This window comes from Mustelus asterias, chromosome 4, assembly GCF_964213995.1.
Source record: "Mustelus asterias chromosome 4, sMusAst1.hap1.1, whole genome shotgun sequence".
Lineage (NCBI taxonomy): Eukaryota > Metazoa > Chordata > Chondrichthyes > Carcharhiniformes > Triakidae > Mustelus > Mustelus asterias.
Window position 1 is genome coordinate 53,928,776 of NC_135804.1, and position 14,109 is coordinate 53,942,884.

Below are 14,109 nucleotides of genomic sequence, written 5' to 3' on the forward strand. Positions count from 1 at the left end.
TCTCTTTGATAAGACATAAGAAATAGGATCAGAAGTAGGCCATTTGGCCCTCGAGCCTGCTCCATCATATAACCAGATCATGGCTGATCTGTGAGTTTCGAATACACATTCCCACCAACCTCCAATATCTTGGATTCCCTTGCCAAACAAGAATCCATCTACCTCTGCCTTAAAAAGTTCAATAATCCCACCTCCATCACCTTCTGAAGCAGAGAGTGCCAAAGTCACACAAATTTCAGAAAATGTTTTTCTTCATCTCTTCTCAACAAAGGATGACTCCTCATTTTAAAAGCATTGCCCCCTATTTTTGAACCGACCCTCAAGAGGCAGCATCCTTTCCATGTCTACTTCAAAAGGCTATTCAGGACCGTATATTCTTCAATCAAGTCACCCATCACTCTTCAAAATTCCAGTGGAAACAAGCCCAGCCTGTCCAACTTCTCCCATGAACCACAGAACCATAGGATCCCTGCAGTACAGAAAGTGGCCACCTGGCCCAGAGTCTCTGAAAGAGCATTCCACCTCGGCCCTCCCCTCCGCCCTATCCCCGTAATCCCACACATTTATCATGGCTAATCTACTTAACCTACACATGTTTGAACACTAAGCGACAATATTCCCAATCCCCCTAACCTGCACACCTTTGGACTGAGAGCGCGCATCTGGAGGAAACTCATGCAGATACAGGGAGAATGTGCAAATTCCACACAGTCACCCAAGGCTGGAATGGAACCCAGGTCCCTGGCACACCGCTAACCACTCTCAAACTTGCTCTGAAATACCGCCAACACATTTTACGTTCTTCCTTAAATGAGAACAAAATTGCACAAAGCAATCTAGATAGGGCTCAGCGATGCCTTGAATAACTGGTGCAAAACATCCATACTTTTGCTCAATTTCTCTCATAATAAAGGATAGCATCCCATTAACCTTAATTGCTTACTATACCTGCATTAACAACTTGACTCATGCACTATAGAACACCTACATCCCTCTGCACCTTGGAATTCTGCAGTTTAAATAATACTCTGCTTCTTCCGGCATAAGTCTAGACAGATAATCAATAAATATAGCAATACTTCACTTTATCTTTGGATACACCTCGTTAACTTTAGCCTACTCGACAATGGCATTCTCAGAATGAAGTAGGCATCAAGTGCTTTTTGTACGTTTCTTTGGTCAATCCCTTGCCTGACTAGGAGATTGTCATGCACAGCCACTCACTGCATATAATTGCGATTATAATATAACGCTGCTGGATTGGGGCCAGCTCAGGTTTTCTGGCAAGGGCAGAGACTTCTCCATGTTTGTTCTTTCACTTGCTGCCACCATATAATATTCTTGGTCTCATTGTGCTAACAGGATATTAACAAAGTCTGCTCAGGCAAGGAAAAGTCAACTTTATTGGAACACCTCTAATGGTGACTATAACTATCACTTCCTGTGATGTATACTATATCTCACTGGTATGTCAGTTAGAATTAACCCTTTAGAGTTTCCTTGACTCAGAGGAATTGTGGCTTTATCATGTCACCACCACCAACATGGTACAAGGCAAACACAGAGAGCCTTGGTCTTTCTTCATCCAGTATTTTCTGTTTTTGCATTTCTCCTTTAAATTGGTCCTACTTTGAAGTCACATCCTAAAATCCTAAAACAGTCCTTTGATCAAACTGTCATCCCCAATTCCTCACCCACCGTGTATTTTTTCAATGCCCGTCTCTTTGACATTAATATTAAAGGGTGCTATATAAACACGTGGTGCTGATGTTCATCTGCCTCAATGGCAACAGACTCTCATTGTCCTGAAGGTACAGAGCATCCCATCAGTTGTTCTCCAGAAAAACTTCAGGGGTAATTATAAATGCTTTTGTACCATTGACAACAGCCCACCAAAGAGCACACACTCACCTTCCAAATTGCCTCAGTCTACAAAAGAAACATCAGCTGTTTTAGCAAATCCATGTATTTTAGTTCAAAACTTTCAGACCACGTACCTTGATGCCAATATTAGAATCTGAGCCTGAGGCTCCCCCCGGAACATGGAGCAATTCTCCTTGTTAATGACATTAGTGCCAAGATGCAATATTGTCAAAGCATGCAGGTTAAGAAGCTTTGGCAGATGATGCATTTCAAACCCACAATCACCCCCTCAAAGAAGGAGCTGTCTACTTCAATCAATCCCTACACTGCAGCCAAGTATATGGGGAAGTGGAGAGGAAAACGATAGCCAGAGGTAAGAAGCAAGTAACCAGTTGGATGTTTGGGTTGGGTATTCTGGAGGAAAAGTATTTGCTGATGGCCCCCAGTGGTGGAGAGGCCTTGGGCCACAGTGGGTAGTGCCCCTGCCTCAGCCAGATGCTCTGGGTTTGAGTTCCACCCAAGGACTTAATGACCAAGGAAGTAGTGTTCATAACACAGCCAAACAGATTGAATATCAAATCCTTCCAACACATTCCAATGGCAGGCAGTAAGAGCAGGATTGATTTCTGGTCAGTAATGGAGTCAGATGGAAAGAATGTTGGGGTCTCTACTATCACTACCCATAGCTCTACTACAACATGCATGCAAGTGTGCACATCACAACAGCAACTTAGACTCATTGAACTGAAACAAACTACCACCACCTTCAATGGGTCACTTTAGTTGACTAATGAACCAAAAGAAAACCCACTGAAGCCTGCTACTAGCCTCTTTTGCAGCCATTCACATGCCATACTCTCGCAACACAAATATGAAGAGATATGCTGAATTCAGGTCATAAGCGCACTTTGTACAATACTATTAAACATCACACCCTGTTTTAAGAGAATAATTTTGCTGCACTACACCTTTTGAATTGCTTCTCTGTAAATCTCTTAGTAGTACCCAGTGAACAAGCTGTCCACAATGTTAGCTGTTTCAGATTTAAACAGCCCATCTCTTCAGGAGTCCACAATACTGTCAATCCTGGAATTATAGAGCAGCAGCTGGTGGAGAGGTCCCTCAATTCAACGGTTCTGATGGAGTAAAAGAGCACCTCTAGTTTTCCAGAAGAATACTGAACTCAAAAGGATATGCATGTTCATTGAACCTCTGACAGCCGATGCATAATCTCAGTCCATTGCTATAAAATAATCTATTTCTCCAGAAATAGAAGAGAATAAAAATATGTACCATGCAGAAAAGTATACTAGATATGAAGCATATACATTTGGTTATTGAAGAAATGTTCGAATGATGGTCCACTCAACTGTATCTGAGAAAACAAGGTGAACCAATGCATGACTTTTAAGGAGCACTTTATCATTGGAGGTTAACGGATGCTAGTTTTCAAAGCTCATTACGACTCTAAACAACAAATCACCAATGGTATGAACATGTAACAAATAACAACTGTATAAAGTGTGTGGGTGTGTGTGGGGGGGTGGAAAGAGGAGAAAGATGATAATAGACCTAACAGCCACAATTTCAATCAATCCATAAAAGTTCACATTTCAGGGGCACCTATCACAGATAATGTAGAGTAGTTATTATTGGAATGCGATAAACTAGGTGATCTGTTTGTAATGTTTCTTGACGGACAGATATTCTCTAGAACACAGAGTTCCTTTGTTGTTTTTAGAAGTATCAAGGGATTGCCTAGGCCCACCAGAGAGGTTTCACATCGCAACTGAAAGTGTGTGCAGTATTTCCTCAGTACTATACTGACGTATCATGGAAATATGTACTCAAATCCCCGGAGTGAAACTTGAACCTATAACTTTCCAACTTATACTTCTGAGATTGAACTGTTGTGATTGCAACTCTCAACTTCCCTCTACTTCCCTTAATATAAAAAATACACAGCAAAAGCAGATATGGCTCTGTTACTGGGCTAAACTGGCAGTCTGGACTTCAAATTTCATTCAGAAATCTAGTAACTTGTGGGCCAGCACTGGAAAATTAAAATCGAGTTGGTGTATAATCCCAATGACTCAGGGAATGGAACCTACAACTTCGACCCTGTCTGGCCTGATTCTTCATGTCCCTGGGTAATGTGCAGATGGACAATCATTACAGCCAGGTCCATGCTGGTCACATGATATATGGTATGTATTCTGCATCCATATAATAAATAGATTTCTACGCTCAGCCTATCAAGTGACTCCCAACTTTTGGAAGTCCAAAATAATCTCAAATTATACTGAATTTCTTACAAATCAATCGGTGACATAAAAATGTCTCAGAATCGCCCATAATGCTGGAACCCAGCAGAAAAGGCATACCTAAAAATGAGGTGTCAATCTAGTGGAACTACAGCACAGGTCCAGCTGACAAACGGAAGCTGCATGCGATAGACAAAGTGAATTGGTCCCCCAATGGATCAGAGCTATGCTCTGCAGTCCTGCCACGTCCAGTTGTGAATGGTGGTGGACAATGAAACAACTCACTGGAGGAGGAGGCTCCACAAATATTCCCATCCTCAATAGCAGATCAGTAGTGCAAAAGATAAGGTTGAAGCACTTACAACCATCTTCAGCCAAAAGTGCCCAGTGGATGATCCATCTCAGCATCATTCACTCCACATGATATCAAGAAATGGCTGAAGGCTCTGGATTCTGCATTTGGGCCCTGACAACATTCTGGCAATAGTACTGGAGACTTTTACTCCAGAACTTGCCACACCCTTAGCCAAGCTGTTCCAGTACAGCTACTACACTGGCATCTTTCCAACAATGTGGAAAATTGCTCAGGTATGGCCTGCCCACTAAAAGCAGGAAAAATCCAACCCGGCCAGTTGCCACCCCATCAATACACTCTCTGTCAAAGTAGTGATCAAGTGGTACTTACTCAACAATAGCCTGCTCATTCTGGATCCACCAGGACCATTGAGCTCCTGACCTCATTATAGCCTTGGCTCAAACATGGACAAAAGTGATGAACTCCAGAGGTGAGGTGAGAGTGACTGCCCTGGATATCAAGACAGCATTTGACCAAGTATGGCATCAAGTAGCCCTGGCAAAACTGGAGTCAATGGGAATCAGCCAGAAAACTCCTTACTGGTTGGAATCATACCCGGCACAAGGGAAGGTGATTGTGGTTGTTGGAAGTCAATCATCACAATCCTGTACTGGAAGAGTTCCACAGAGTAGTATCCTAGGCCCAATAATCTTTAGCTGTTTCATCAATGACCTCCCACCATCGTAAGGCTGGAAGTGGAGATATTCACTGATGATCACGTAAGGATCATGGATGAGGAAGTGGAGGGATGGGTTGGTAAGTTTGCCGATGACACGAAGGTTGGTGGGGTTGTGGATAGTCTGGAGGGATGTCAGAAGTTACAGAGGGACATACATAGGGTGCAAGACTGAGCGGAGAAGTGGCAGATGGACTTCAACCCAGATAAATGCGTAGTGGTCTATTTTGGCAGGTCAAATGGGATGAAGGAGTACAATATAAAGGGAAAGACTCTTAGTACGGTAGAGGATCAGAAGGACCTTGGGGTCCAGGTCCATAGGACTCTAAAATCGACCCCGCAGGTGGAGGAGGTGGTTAAGAAGGCGTATGGTGTGCTGGCCTTTATCAATCGAGGGATTGAGTTTAGGAGTCCGGGGATAATGATGCAGCTATATAAGACCCTCGTCAGACCCCACTTGGAGTACTGTGCTCAGTTCTGGTCGCCTCATTACAGGAAGGATGTGGAAAAGATTGAAAGGGTGCAGAGGAGATTTACAAGGATGTTGCCTGGATTGAGTGACATGCCTTATGAGGATAGGCTGAGGGAGCTCGGTCTTTTCTCCTTGGAGAGACGTAGGATGAGAGGAGACCTAATAGAGGTATACAAGATGTTGAGAGGCATAGATTGGGTGGACTCTCAGAGGCTTTTTCCCAGGGTGGAAATGGCTGCTACGAGAGGACACAGGTTTAAGGTGCTGGGGGGTAGGTACAGGGGAAATGTTAGGGGGAAGTTTTTCACAGAGGGTGGTGGGCGAGTGGAATCGGCTGCCGTCAGTGGTGGTGGAGGCAAACTCAATAGGGTCTTTTAAGAGACTCCTGGATGAGTACATGGGACTTAATAGGATGGAGGGTTATAGGTAGGCCTAAAAGGTAGGGATATGTTCGGCACGACTTGTGGGGCCGAAGGGCTGTAGTTTTCTACGTTTCTAACTTTCAGAACTGAGTAAGGAGCACCAATCCTCAGGTACTAAAGCAGACCATGTGCGCATGCTGCAAGACCTGGACAATTTTCAGGATTGGGTTGATCTGTGGTGCAAATGTTACTTGCCACCTGAGTGTCAGGCAATAACTACCTCGCTGATCCTCCATCATCAATATCCTGTGGGTTACCAATGACCTGAAACTGAACTGGACTAGCTTTATAAATATTATGGCTACAGGAGCAGGTCAAAAGCAGGACTTTTGTTGTGAGTAACTCACCTCATCTCTCCCCAAAGCCTGTCCATTATTGGCAAGATACAAATCAGACGTGTGATGGAATCTACCCATTTCCCTGGATGAGTGCAACTCTAAATTTTTAAGAAGCTCAACAATATCCAGTACAAAAGGGAGGCAATGTCATCGTAGTATTGTCTCTGGATTAGTAATCCAGGGCCACTGAGTAATGCTCTGGGAATCCAGGTTTGAATCCCACTATGGTGGATTGTGAAATTTGAGTTCAATGAAAACAGAAAATCTGGAATTAAACGTCTAATAGTGACCATGAAACTATTGGGACTAGTTTTAAAGACACATCTGGTTCACTAATATCTGAGGGAAGGAAATCTCTCATCCCTTACTTGGTCTGGCCTACATGTGACTCCAGATCCACAGCAACGTTGAGGCTAAATTTAAGAGCAATTAGGGATAGACAAATGCTGACCCAGCCAGCGACACCCACATCCCATGAAAAAAAAACCCTCTTGATAGGCTCCCCATCCAACGTACAGCACCACAGTGGCAGCAGTGCAGTGTGTACCAGCTACAAGATGCACTGCAGTATAGAATAGAATAGAATAGAAACCCTACAGTGCAGAAGGAGGCCATTCGGCCCATCGAGTCTGCACCGACCACAATCCCACCCAGGCCCTACCCCCACATATTTACCCACTAATCCCTCTAACCTACGCATCTCAGGACTATAAGGGGCAATTTTTAACCTGGCCAATCAACCTAACCCGCACATCTTTGGACTGTGGGAGGAAACCGGAGCACCCGGAGGAAACCCACGCAGACACGAGGAGAATGTGCAAACTCCACACAGACAGTGACCCGAGCCGGGAATTGAACCCAGGACCCTGGAGCTGTGAAGCAGCAGTGCTAACCACTGTGCTACCGTGCCGCCCTATCTCACCAAGACTCCTTGGTCAGCACTTTCCAAGCCTCTCACATCTACCATCTCGAAGGACAATGGCAGCAGATACATGGAAAGAGCACCACCTGGAAGTTCCCCTCCAAGTCACACACCATCTGGAAATATGCTGCCGTTCCTTCACTGGCACTGGGTCAAAATTGTGGAACTCTCCTCCTGTGTTCCTACAACACATGGATTGCAGCGGTTCAAGGCAGCAACTCACCGCCACCTTTATGAGGGGAATTAGGAATGGGCAATAAATGCTGGCCCACATCCTACAAACAAATAAGAAATGTTTTTAATTAAAATACAGTGGCACAACACTTCACAGAACCAATATGTACCTTCAATGGACAAGCACGTGTCTTCTTGTTCAAATATCTTAGCGGTCCAAGGGATCAACGGTATATCCTGGCAGTACATGGAGAGACTTGGTTAACTTAGGGGTGGAGGGAGAAAAAGGGTGACAATGTGCCAAGTGCAATATTTATGATTGCTCTTGGAATAGGAAGAGCAGTTTCTTTGAGAATACTGAAGTCCTCAATTACAGATCATGTCTTCTGATCTAGCATGAACAATATGAGACTAGACTCATTGAAAGATGCAAATAATTTACCTTTGTGGACCATACAAGCTCACTGAACACAACTGCTGAAACATTCATTGCAATTTCATCCTAAACCATGATGGCATCCTCAGCATTAGACAGAATATGCTCTCAAAAGGCTAGTAATTGAAATAAAGAGTCCAAGCATAAATAACTCACTATATTGCTACCAATTTAAAGATTCAGACACATGTAAAAATATTAACGCAGAGCGGACTTGCATTTCATTATTTTGAGTGTAATAATACAACTGACCTAACAACATTGAGAATAATGCCAACTCAAGAATGTATGATAAGGGTCGGTTACACAATCGTGATCATGTGGCAACTAGAAGAGATAAGGTGTCCAGTCCACTATCCCAGAAAGATCTAAATATCTCCACAAAGATGCAATGACAAGAGTACAAGAATAAAGTGAGAATTTTTTATGTATAATATATATGGAATACTCATTAGTGTCTGCACAGCATGGCCATTAAGTTTTCTAATATACTTATTCTATGTTTAAATAGGAAGGCAAAGTGTGCACTTTCCAACATTCCTTCTCAAAGCACCATTGTGACCACCCATCTAGATGCAATCTTTACCTGAGCCCCTCTACAAAAAATTGTTCACAAATGTCGTCTTGCCTCCAACCACATATTAACTTACCACAGAAGAAACTTCTCCATGTACAAGTCATTTATGTCACCAGACTACCCCATTTCCGCCTACACCAGGAATGATCACATGAGCTTTTGTGTGGAAACTTTGCTTGATGCTTTTATTCCCTTTTAGGTTACATAGTTCTCAGAAATAAATCCACCATTATAGTAAATAGAAGTATAGGCATATTGACACTACCTCACGCTACCCAAGTGCATATACTTTATAGCAACCTTTATCACCAAGAATCGGGTTTACAAGTCTGTCCCAGATTACTTGGTGCACATGTTAATGATCTGGACTTCGGCATTCAAGGCAAAATTTCAAAGTTTGCAGTCAGTACAAATCACAGAAATGCTGCAAACACAATGCAGAGGATATTCAGAGATTTGAAGGCGGCAGAGACTGGAGAATTGGGCAACAGGACAGATGAAATCTAACTCAATGTGAAATGATTCCCTTGTTCTTCCTACCAAAGTGTAAGGCATTCAGAGCTAAACCGTACAATTTGAAATGAATGCAGGAGCAAAGAAACCAGCAAACATATGCACAACTTGTCGAAGATAGTACAACAAGCCGAGAAAATAGTTTTATAAGCTGTATATAGGAACCATTGGTGTCATTCATAGAAGCAGAGGATATAAAAGCAATCAAGTCATGCCAAACCTTTAGAAACACTGGTTAGGCCTTAACTGGGGAATGCGTTCATTTCTGAGCACTACACTTAAAGGAGGCAAGGCCTTAGAAAGAGTGCAGAAATGATTTACGAGAATGGTACTGAGGATGAGGGGCCTGTTATGAGCAAAGATTGGGAAGCTAGGGCTCGAAGAACAGAGAAGAGGAGGTTTAAACCAGCCTCCATCCATTGACTCTGTCAGCTTCCCTCTGCCTCGGCAGAGCAGCCAGCATAATTAAGGACCTCACACACCCAAGCTATTTGCTCTTCCATCGGGAAAAATATACAAAAGCCTGAGGTCACGTACCAACTGACTCAAGAACAGCTTCTTCCCTGCTGCCATCAGACTTTTGAATGGATCTACCTCGCATTAAGTTGATCTTTCTCTGCACTGTATGACTAACACTACATTCTGCACTCTCTCGTTTCCTTCTCTATGAACAGTATGCTGTCTGTATAGCGTGCAAGAAACAATACTTTTCACTGTACACTAATACATATGACAATAATAATAAATCAAATTTGATTGGAGTGGGTGTGGGTTCAAAGACATGAATGGCTTAGAGGGTGGAAAGAGTAGAAACTGTTCCCAGTGACAGTAACATTGAGGATACAGACTTGTGATTGGCAAAGAATCAGAAGCAACTGGATTTTTTTTGGGGGGGTGGGGAAGCAACAGGTGCTGATTGAAAACGCCTGAAGGGGCTGGTGGAAGGTGATTGATTCATCAGCAATTTTCAAAATGGCATTGACCTACATTTAAAGAAAAACAAATCAGTGGGTTATGTGGAAAGAGCAGGGGAGTGGTACTAATTGGACCAAAGAGCTGGCATAGGTAGACATGACGGGCGGCACGGTAGCACAGTGGTTAACACTGCTGCTACACAGCTCCAGGGACCTGGGTTCGATTCCCGGCTTGGGTCACTGTGGAGTTTGCACATTCTCCTCATGTCTACGGGTTTCCTCCGGGTGCTCCGGTTTCCTCCCACAGTCCAAAGATGTGCGGGTTAGGTTGATTGGCCATGCTAACATTGCCCTTAGTGTCCTGGGATGCGTAGATTAGAGGGATTAGTGGGTAAAATATGTAGGGATATGGGGGTAGGGTCTGGGTGGGATTGTGGTCAGTGCAGACTCGATGGGCCGAATGGCCTCTTTCTGTACTGTAGGGTTTCTATGATGATGACGATAAAATAATGCTGCACAGATCATTCTCTGATGTCATTGTGAATGTGAACTGTGTACAGTTCTGGTCACCCTATAATAGAAAGGATATTATTAAACTAGAAAGAGTGCAGAAAAGATTTACTAGGATGCTACTGGGATTTGATGGTTTGAGTTATAAGGAGAGGCTGGATAGACTAGGACTTTTTTTCTCTGGAGCGTAGAAGGCTGAAGGGTGATCTTATAGAAGTCTATAAAATAATGAGGGGCATAGATCAACTAGATAGTCAATATCTTTTCCCAAAGGTAGGGGAGTCTAGAACTAGAGGGCATAGGTTTAAGGTGAGAACGGAGAGATACATAAGTGTCCAGAGGGGCAATGTTTTCACACACAGGGTGGTGAGTGTCTGGAACAAGCTGCCAGAGGTAGTGGTAGAGGCGGGTACAATTTCCGTTTAAAAAGCATTTAGACAGTTACATGGGCAAGATGTGTATAGAAGGATATGGGCCAAATGCGGGCAACTGGAACTAGCTTCGGGGGTTTAAAAAAAAAGGGCGGCATGGACAAGTTGGGCAGAAGGGCCTGTTTCCATGGTGTAAACCTGAATGAATCTGACGATTCCTGTTTATCGCACATTTCCAAACCATTTGACCTCTTTTTAGGAACTCGATAAAGTGTTCACTGGTCTACATCCAAGTTAAAACTGTCCACAGTTTCCGAGCTTTGTTGTAGCATCAACTTTACACGGAAACAGAATCGATGTAGTCAAACTCAGAGGTCAGTGTGTGACCCCGCAATTCAGAGAATACACGACCAATTGCTCACAGTATCCCAGCTACCAGAAAACTCCGGCATGAGTTTATGTTTGCAGTTGAAACAAGGTCGATTTATTTTGGATTTTTTTTTAAAAGTACACTTTTTGAAAATGTCTCCCCTCCGTCCGTCCCCCGCCCACAAAAGGAAGGGGGGGGGGGGGGGGGGGGCTGGCGAGAAGAAGTGTAAACCGTGGGCCCCACTGCACTTGCTAAACCGGTTTAGTTGTTAACCTGTCGGTTAACGCCCTTAGCTGCACCTGTTTATCCACGACAAGAATCAATGCACAAATCCACTCTCCCCTTGGGTACAAATCTCCTCTCAGTAACTCAAATCATGGCCAGGAAAGACTTTAAGCCCATTTCCCCTTTTCCACCGTACCACAGGCAGAAGCTTTTTTTCCCCCCTCTCTTTTACTTTCGCTCCGATTTTTTGAAAAACTAAAAGTCTAAAGCAGCTCTCGCATCGACAGAGAAGATTGTAAAGATCGTCTCTCTCTCCACACATATACACACACAGCCTGGATCCTCTCAGTCCCAGTAATGGAGCAGGTGCATTTTTCAAACAAAAAACAAAAACAAGCACTGAAGTCAGTCACGGTCATGAGAGAGAGAGACAACATGAAGAGCTTCCGGGTGTGCTATTTACAATGATTTTAATTGTCAACTTGTGCCTAAAATTCCCCCTCAATTTGGTTCCATTGCTGTGCGAGTCAAACTCCTCACTGACTAATCCTATTACGTGGAGAGAGTTCTGCTTTTTTTAAAAATACATCTCCCAAACTTGCTTCTTTTTGTCAGAAAGTTGTCTTCCCAGTTGAAACATGATTTTGCACAAAATGTCACTTGGAGGGGTGGGGGTCAACTTTTATTAGTTACCTCAAAACTTGCCAAGTGAATAAAGCTCTGTGAACTCACTTGTTTTTTCTGGGTGAATCCTTCCACCTCCTCCTGGTCGCCCTCCTGCCTCAGCTCGCCGATGTAGTACTGCTGCAGCCAGCGCTGTGCGTTGGGGCTGTGTCGGTGTGGCGGTCCCGCCATGTCCCGGCTCACGTCCCTGCCTGCCCGCTGGACAATCATCTGCTCGCCGCCCGGGTGGCGCTTGATGAAGGCTGACACGTCGTACACCCGCCGCTCGTGGATGATCCAGCAGGAATCCACTGTGGTGTGCTGCTGCACCTCGTCAATGGTGAAGGAGCGCTTCTTCTCCATCTCTCTCTCTCTCTCGCCCTGTCTGTGTGTGTCTGTCTGTATCTGTTCTCACTGTTCCTTGCCTCACCTCCCAACACTCACATTCCACTACTGTACAACTCGCGACTGCTTCCACTGCCCGGTATTAACATAATGAGCCATGACGCCAACATACACCTGACACAACCCCGCCCTCCTGCTCAACAATGTGGTCCAATATTAATATTAATGAGAGAATTCCTGCATTCATTCACCCCGTCTACCACCCACCTGCCTCACTCAGTGCAAAGCGAGCTACTGCACTTTGAGCGGGTTACAGTGTCTTCCGGCTGCATCCCACCCCCCATCTTGCCACCCCTCCACATCTACTTTTAGCTTGTTCAGTTAGTAAGTTATTAGCTGAGGCATTGACTGTATCACTGCTGTGATAGTTTGAATGGCTCTAGAATTCCCCTCAGCCTCTCTCCTTTATAACTTCCTTTCGAACCAAGCTTGCATGACCACCTGTACTAATATCTTTTCATTTGGCTCTGTGTTAAGTTTTGTCTAAGTCCGCTCCAGGGAAACAGCTGGGTGGGAGGTTTTACTTTGATAAAGATGCCATATCAGTTATTGTTCACTACAATTTGCATTTATATGCAAGTGGCACAGTGATTAGCACTGCTGCCCCACAGCAAGAAGTTTAACAACACCAGGTTAAAGTCCAACAGGTTTATTTGGTAGCAAAAGCCACACAAGCTTTCGGAGCTCCAAGCCCCTTCTTCAGGAGAGTGGGAATTCTGTTCACAAACAGGGCATATAAAGACACAGACTTAATTTACATGAATAATGGTTGGAATGCGAATACTTACAGCTAATCAAGTCTTTAAGAAACAAAACAACGTGAGATTTGATTCCTGGCTTGGGCCATTGTCTGTGTGGAGTTTGCACGTTCTCATTTGCGTGGGTTATCTCCGGGTGCTCTGGTTTCCTCCCACAGTCCAAAAATGTACAGGTTAGGTGCATTAGCCCTGCTAAATTCTCCCTCAGTGTACCCGAACATGCGCTAGAGTGTGGCGACCAGGGGATTTTCACAGTAACTTCATTGCAGTGTTAATGTAAGGCTACTTGTGACACTAATAAATAAACTTTATATAGCACCTTTTAAAATAATGAAATGCCCTAATGTGTTATGGTAGAACATGCTCTTACAGCCAACCAGGTTCCTCACCTGTGGACCTTTCAGTATTCAAACATATAATTCTTACAAACCTATAATCTCATCAACTTTCAGGAAGTTTCTGTAGCTTTTTTCTCTGGTTTATTTTTATGCTTTGTAAATGTATTTGGATTTGGCTCTGTTGATCTCATTCAATGTAAATAGAAATCATAGAAACCCTACAGTACAGAAAGAGGCCATTCGGCTCATCAAGTCTGCACTGACCACAATCCCACCCAGGCCCTACCCCCATATATTTTACCCGCTAATCCCTCTAATCTACGCATCCCAGGACACTAAGGGGCAATTTTAGCATGGCCAATCAACCTAACCCACACATCTTTGAACTGTGGGAGGAAACCAGAGGAAACCCATGCAGACACGAGGAGAATGTGCAAACTCCACACAGACAGTGACCCAAGCCGGGAATCGAACCCAGGTCCCTGCAGCTGTGAAGCAGCAGTGCTAACCACTGTGCTACCATGCCACCCAATAAGCAAATAA

General features: G+C 44.0%; 1 protein-coding gene across 1 annotated transcript in view; it reads right to left on the minus strand.

Moving 5' to 3' along the window:
* The window catches only part of fa2h (fatty acid 2-hydroxylase), a 117,959-nt gene extending 105,415 nt beyond the window's left edge, over nucleotides 1–12,544 (minus strand). Inside the window, exon 1 of the mRNA XM_078211043.1 lies at nucleotides 12,135–12,544. Coding sequence (XP_078067169.1) covers nucleotides 12,135–12,428 — 294 coding nt within the window. The 5' untranslated portion in view covers nucleotides 12,429–12,544. The remainder of the gene's footprint in view (nucleotides 1–12,134) is intronic.
* Between the last annotated feature and the right edge of the window lie 1,565 nt (nucleotides 12,545–14,109).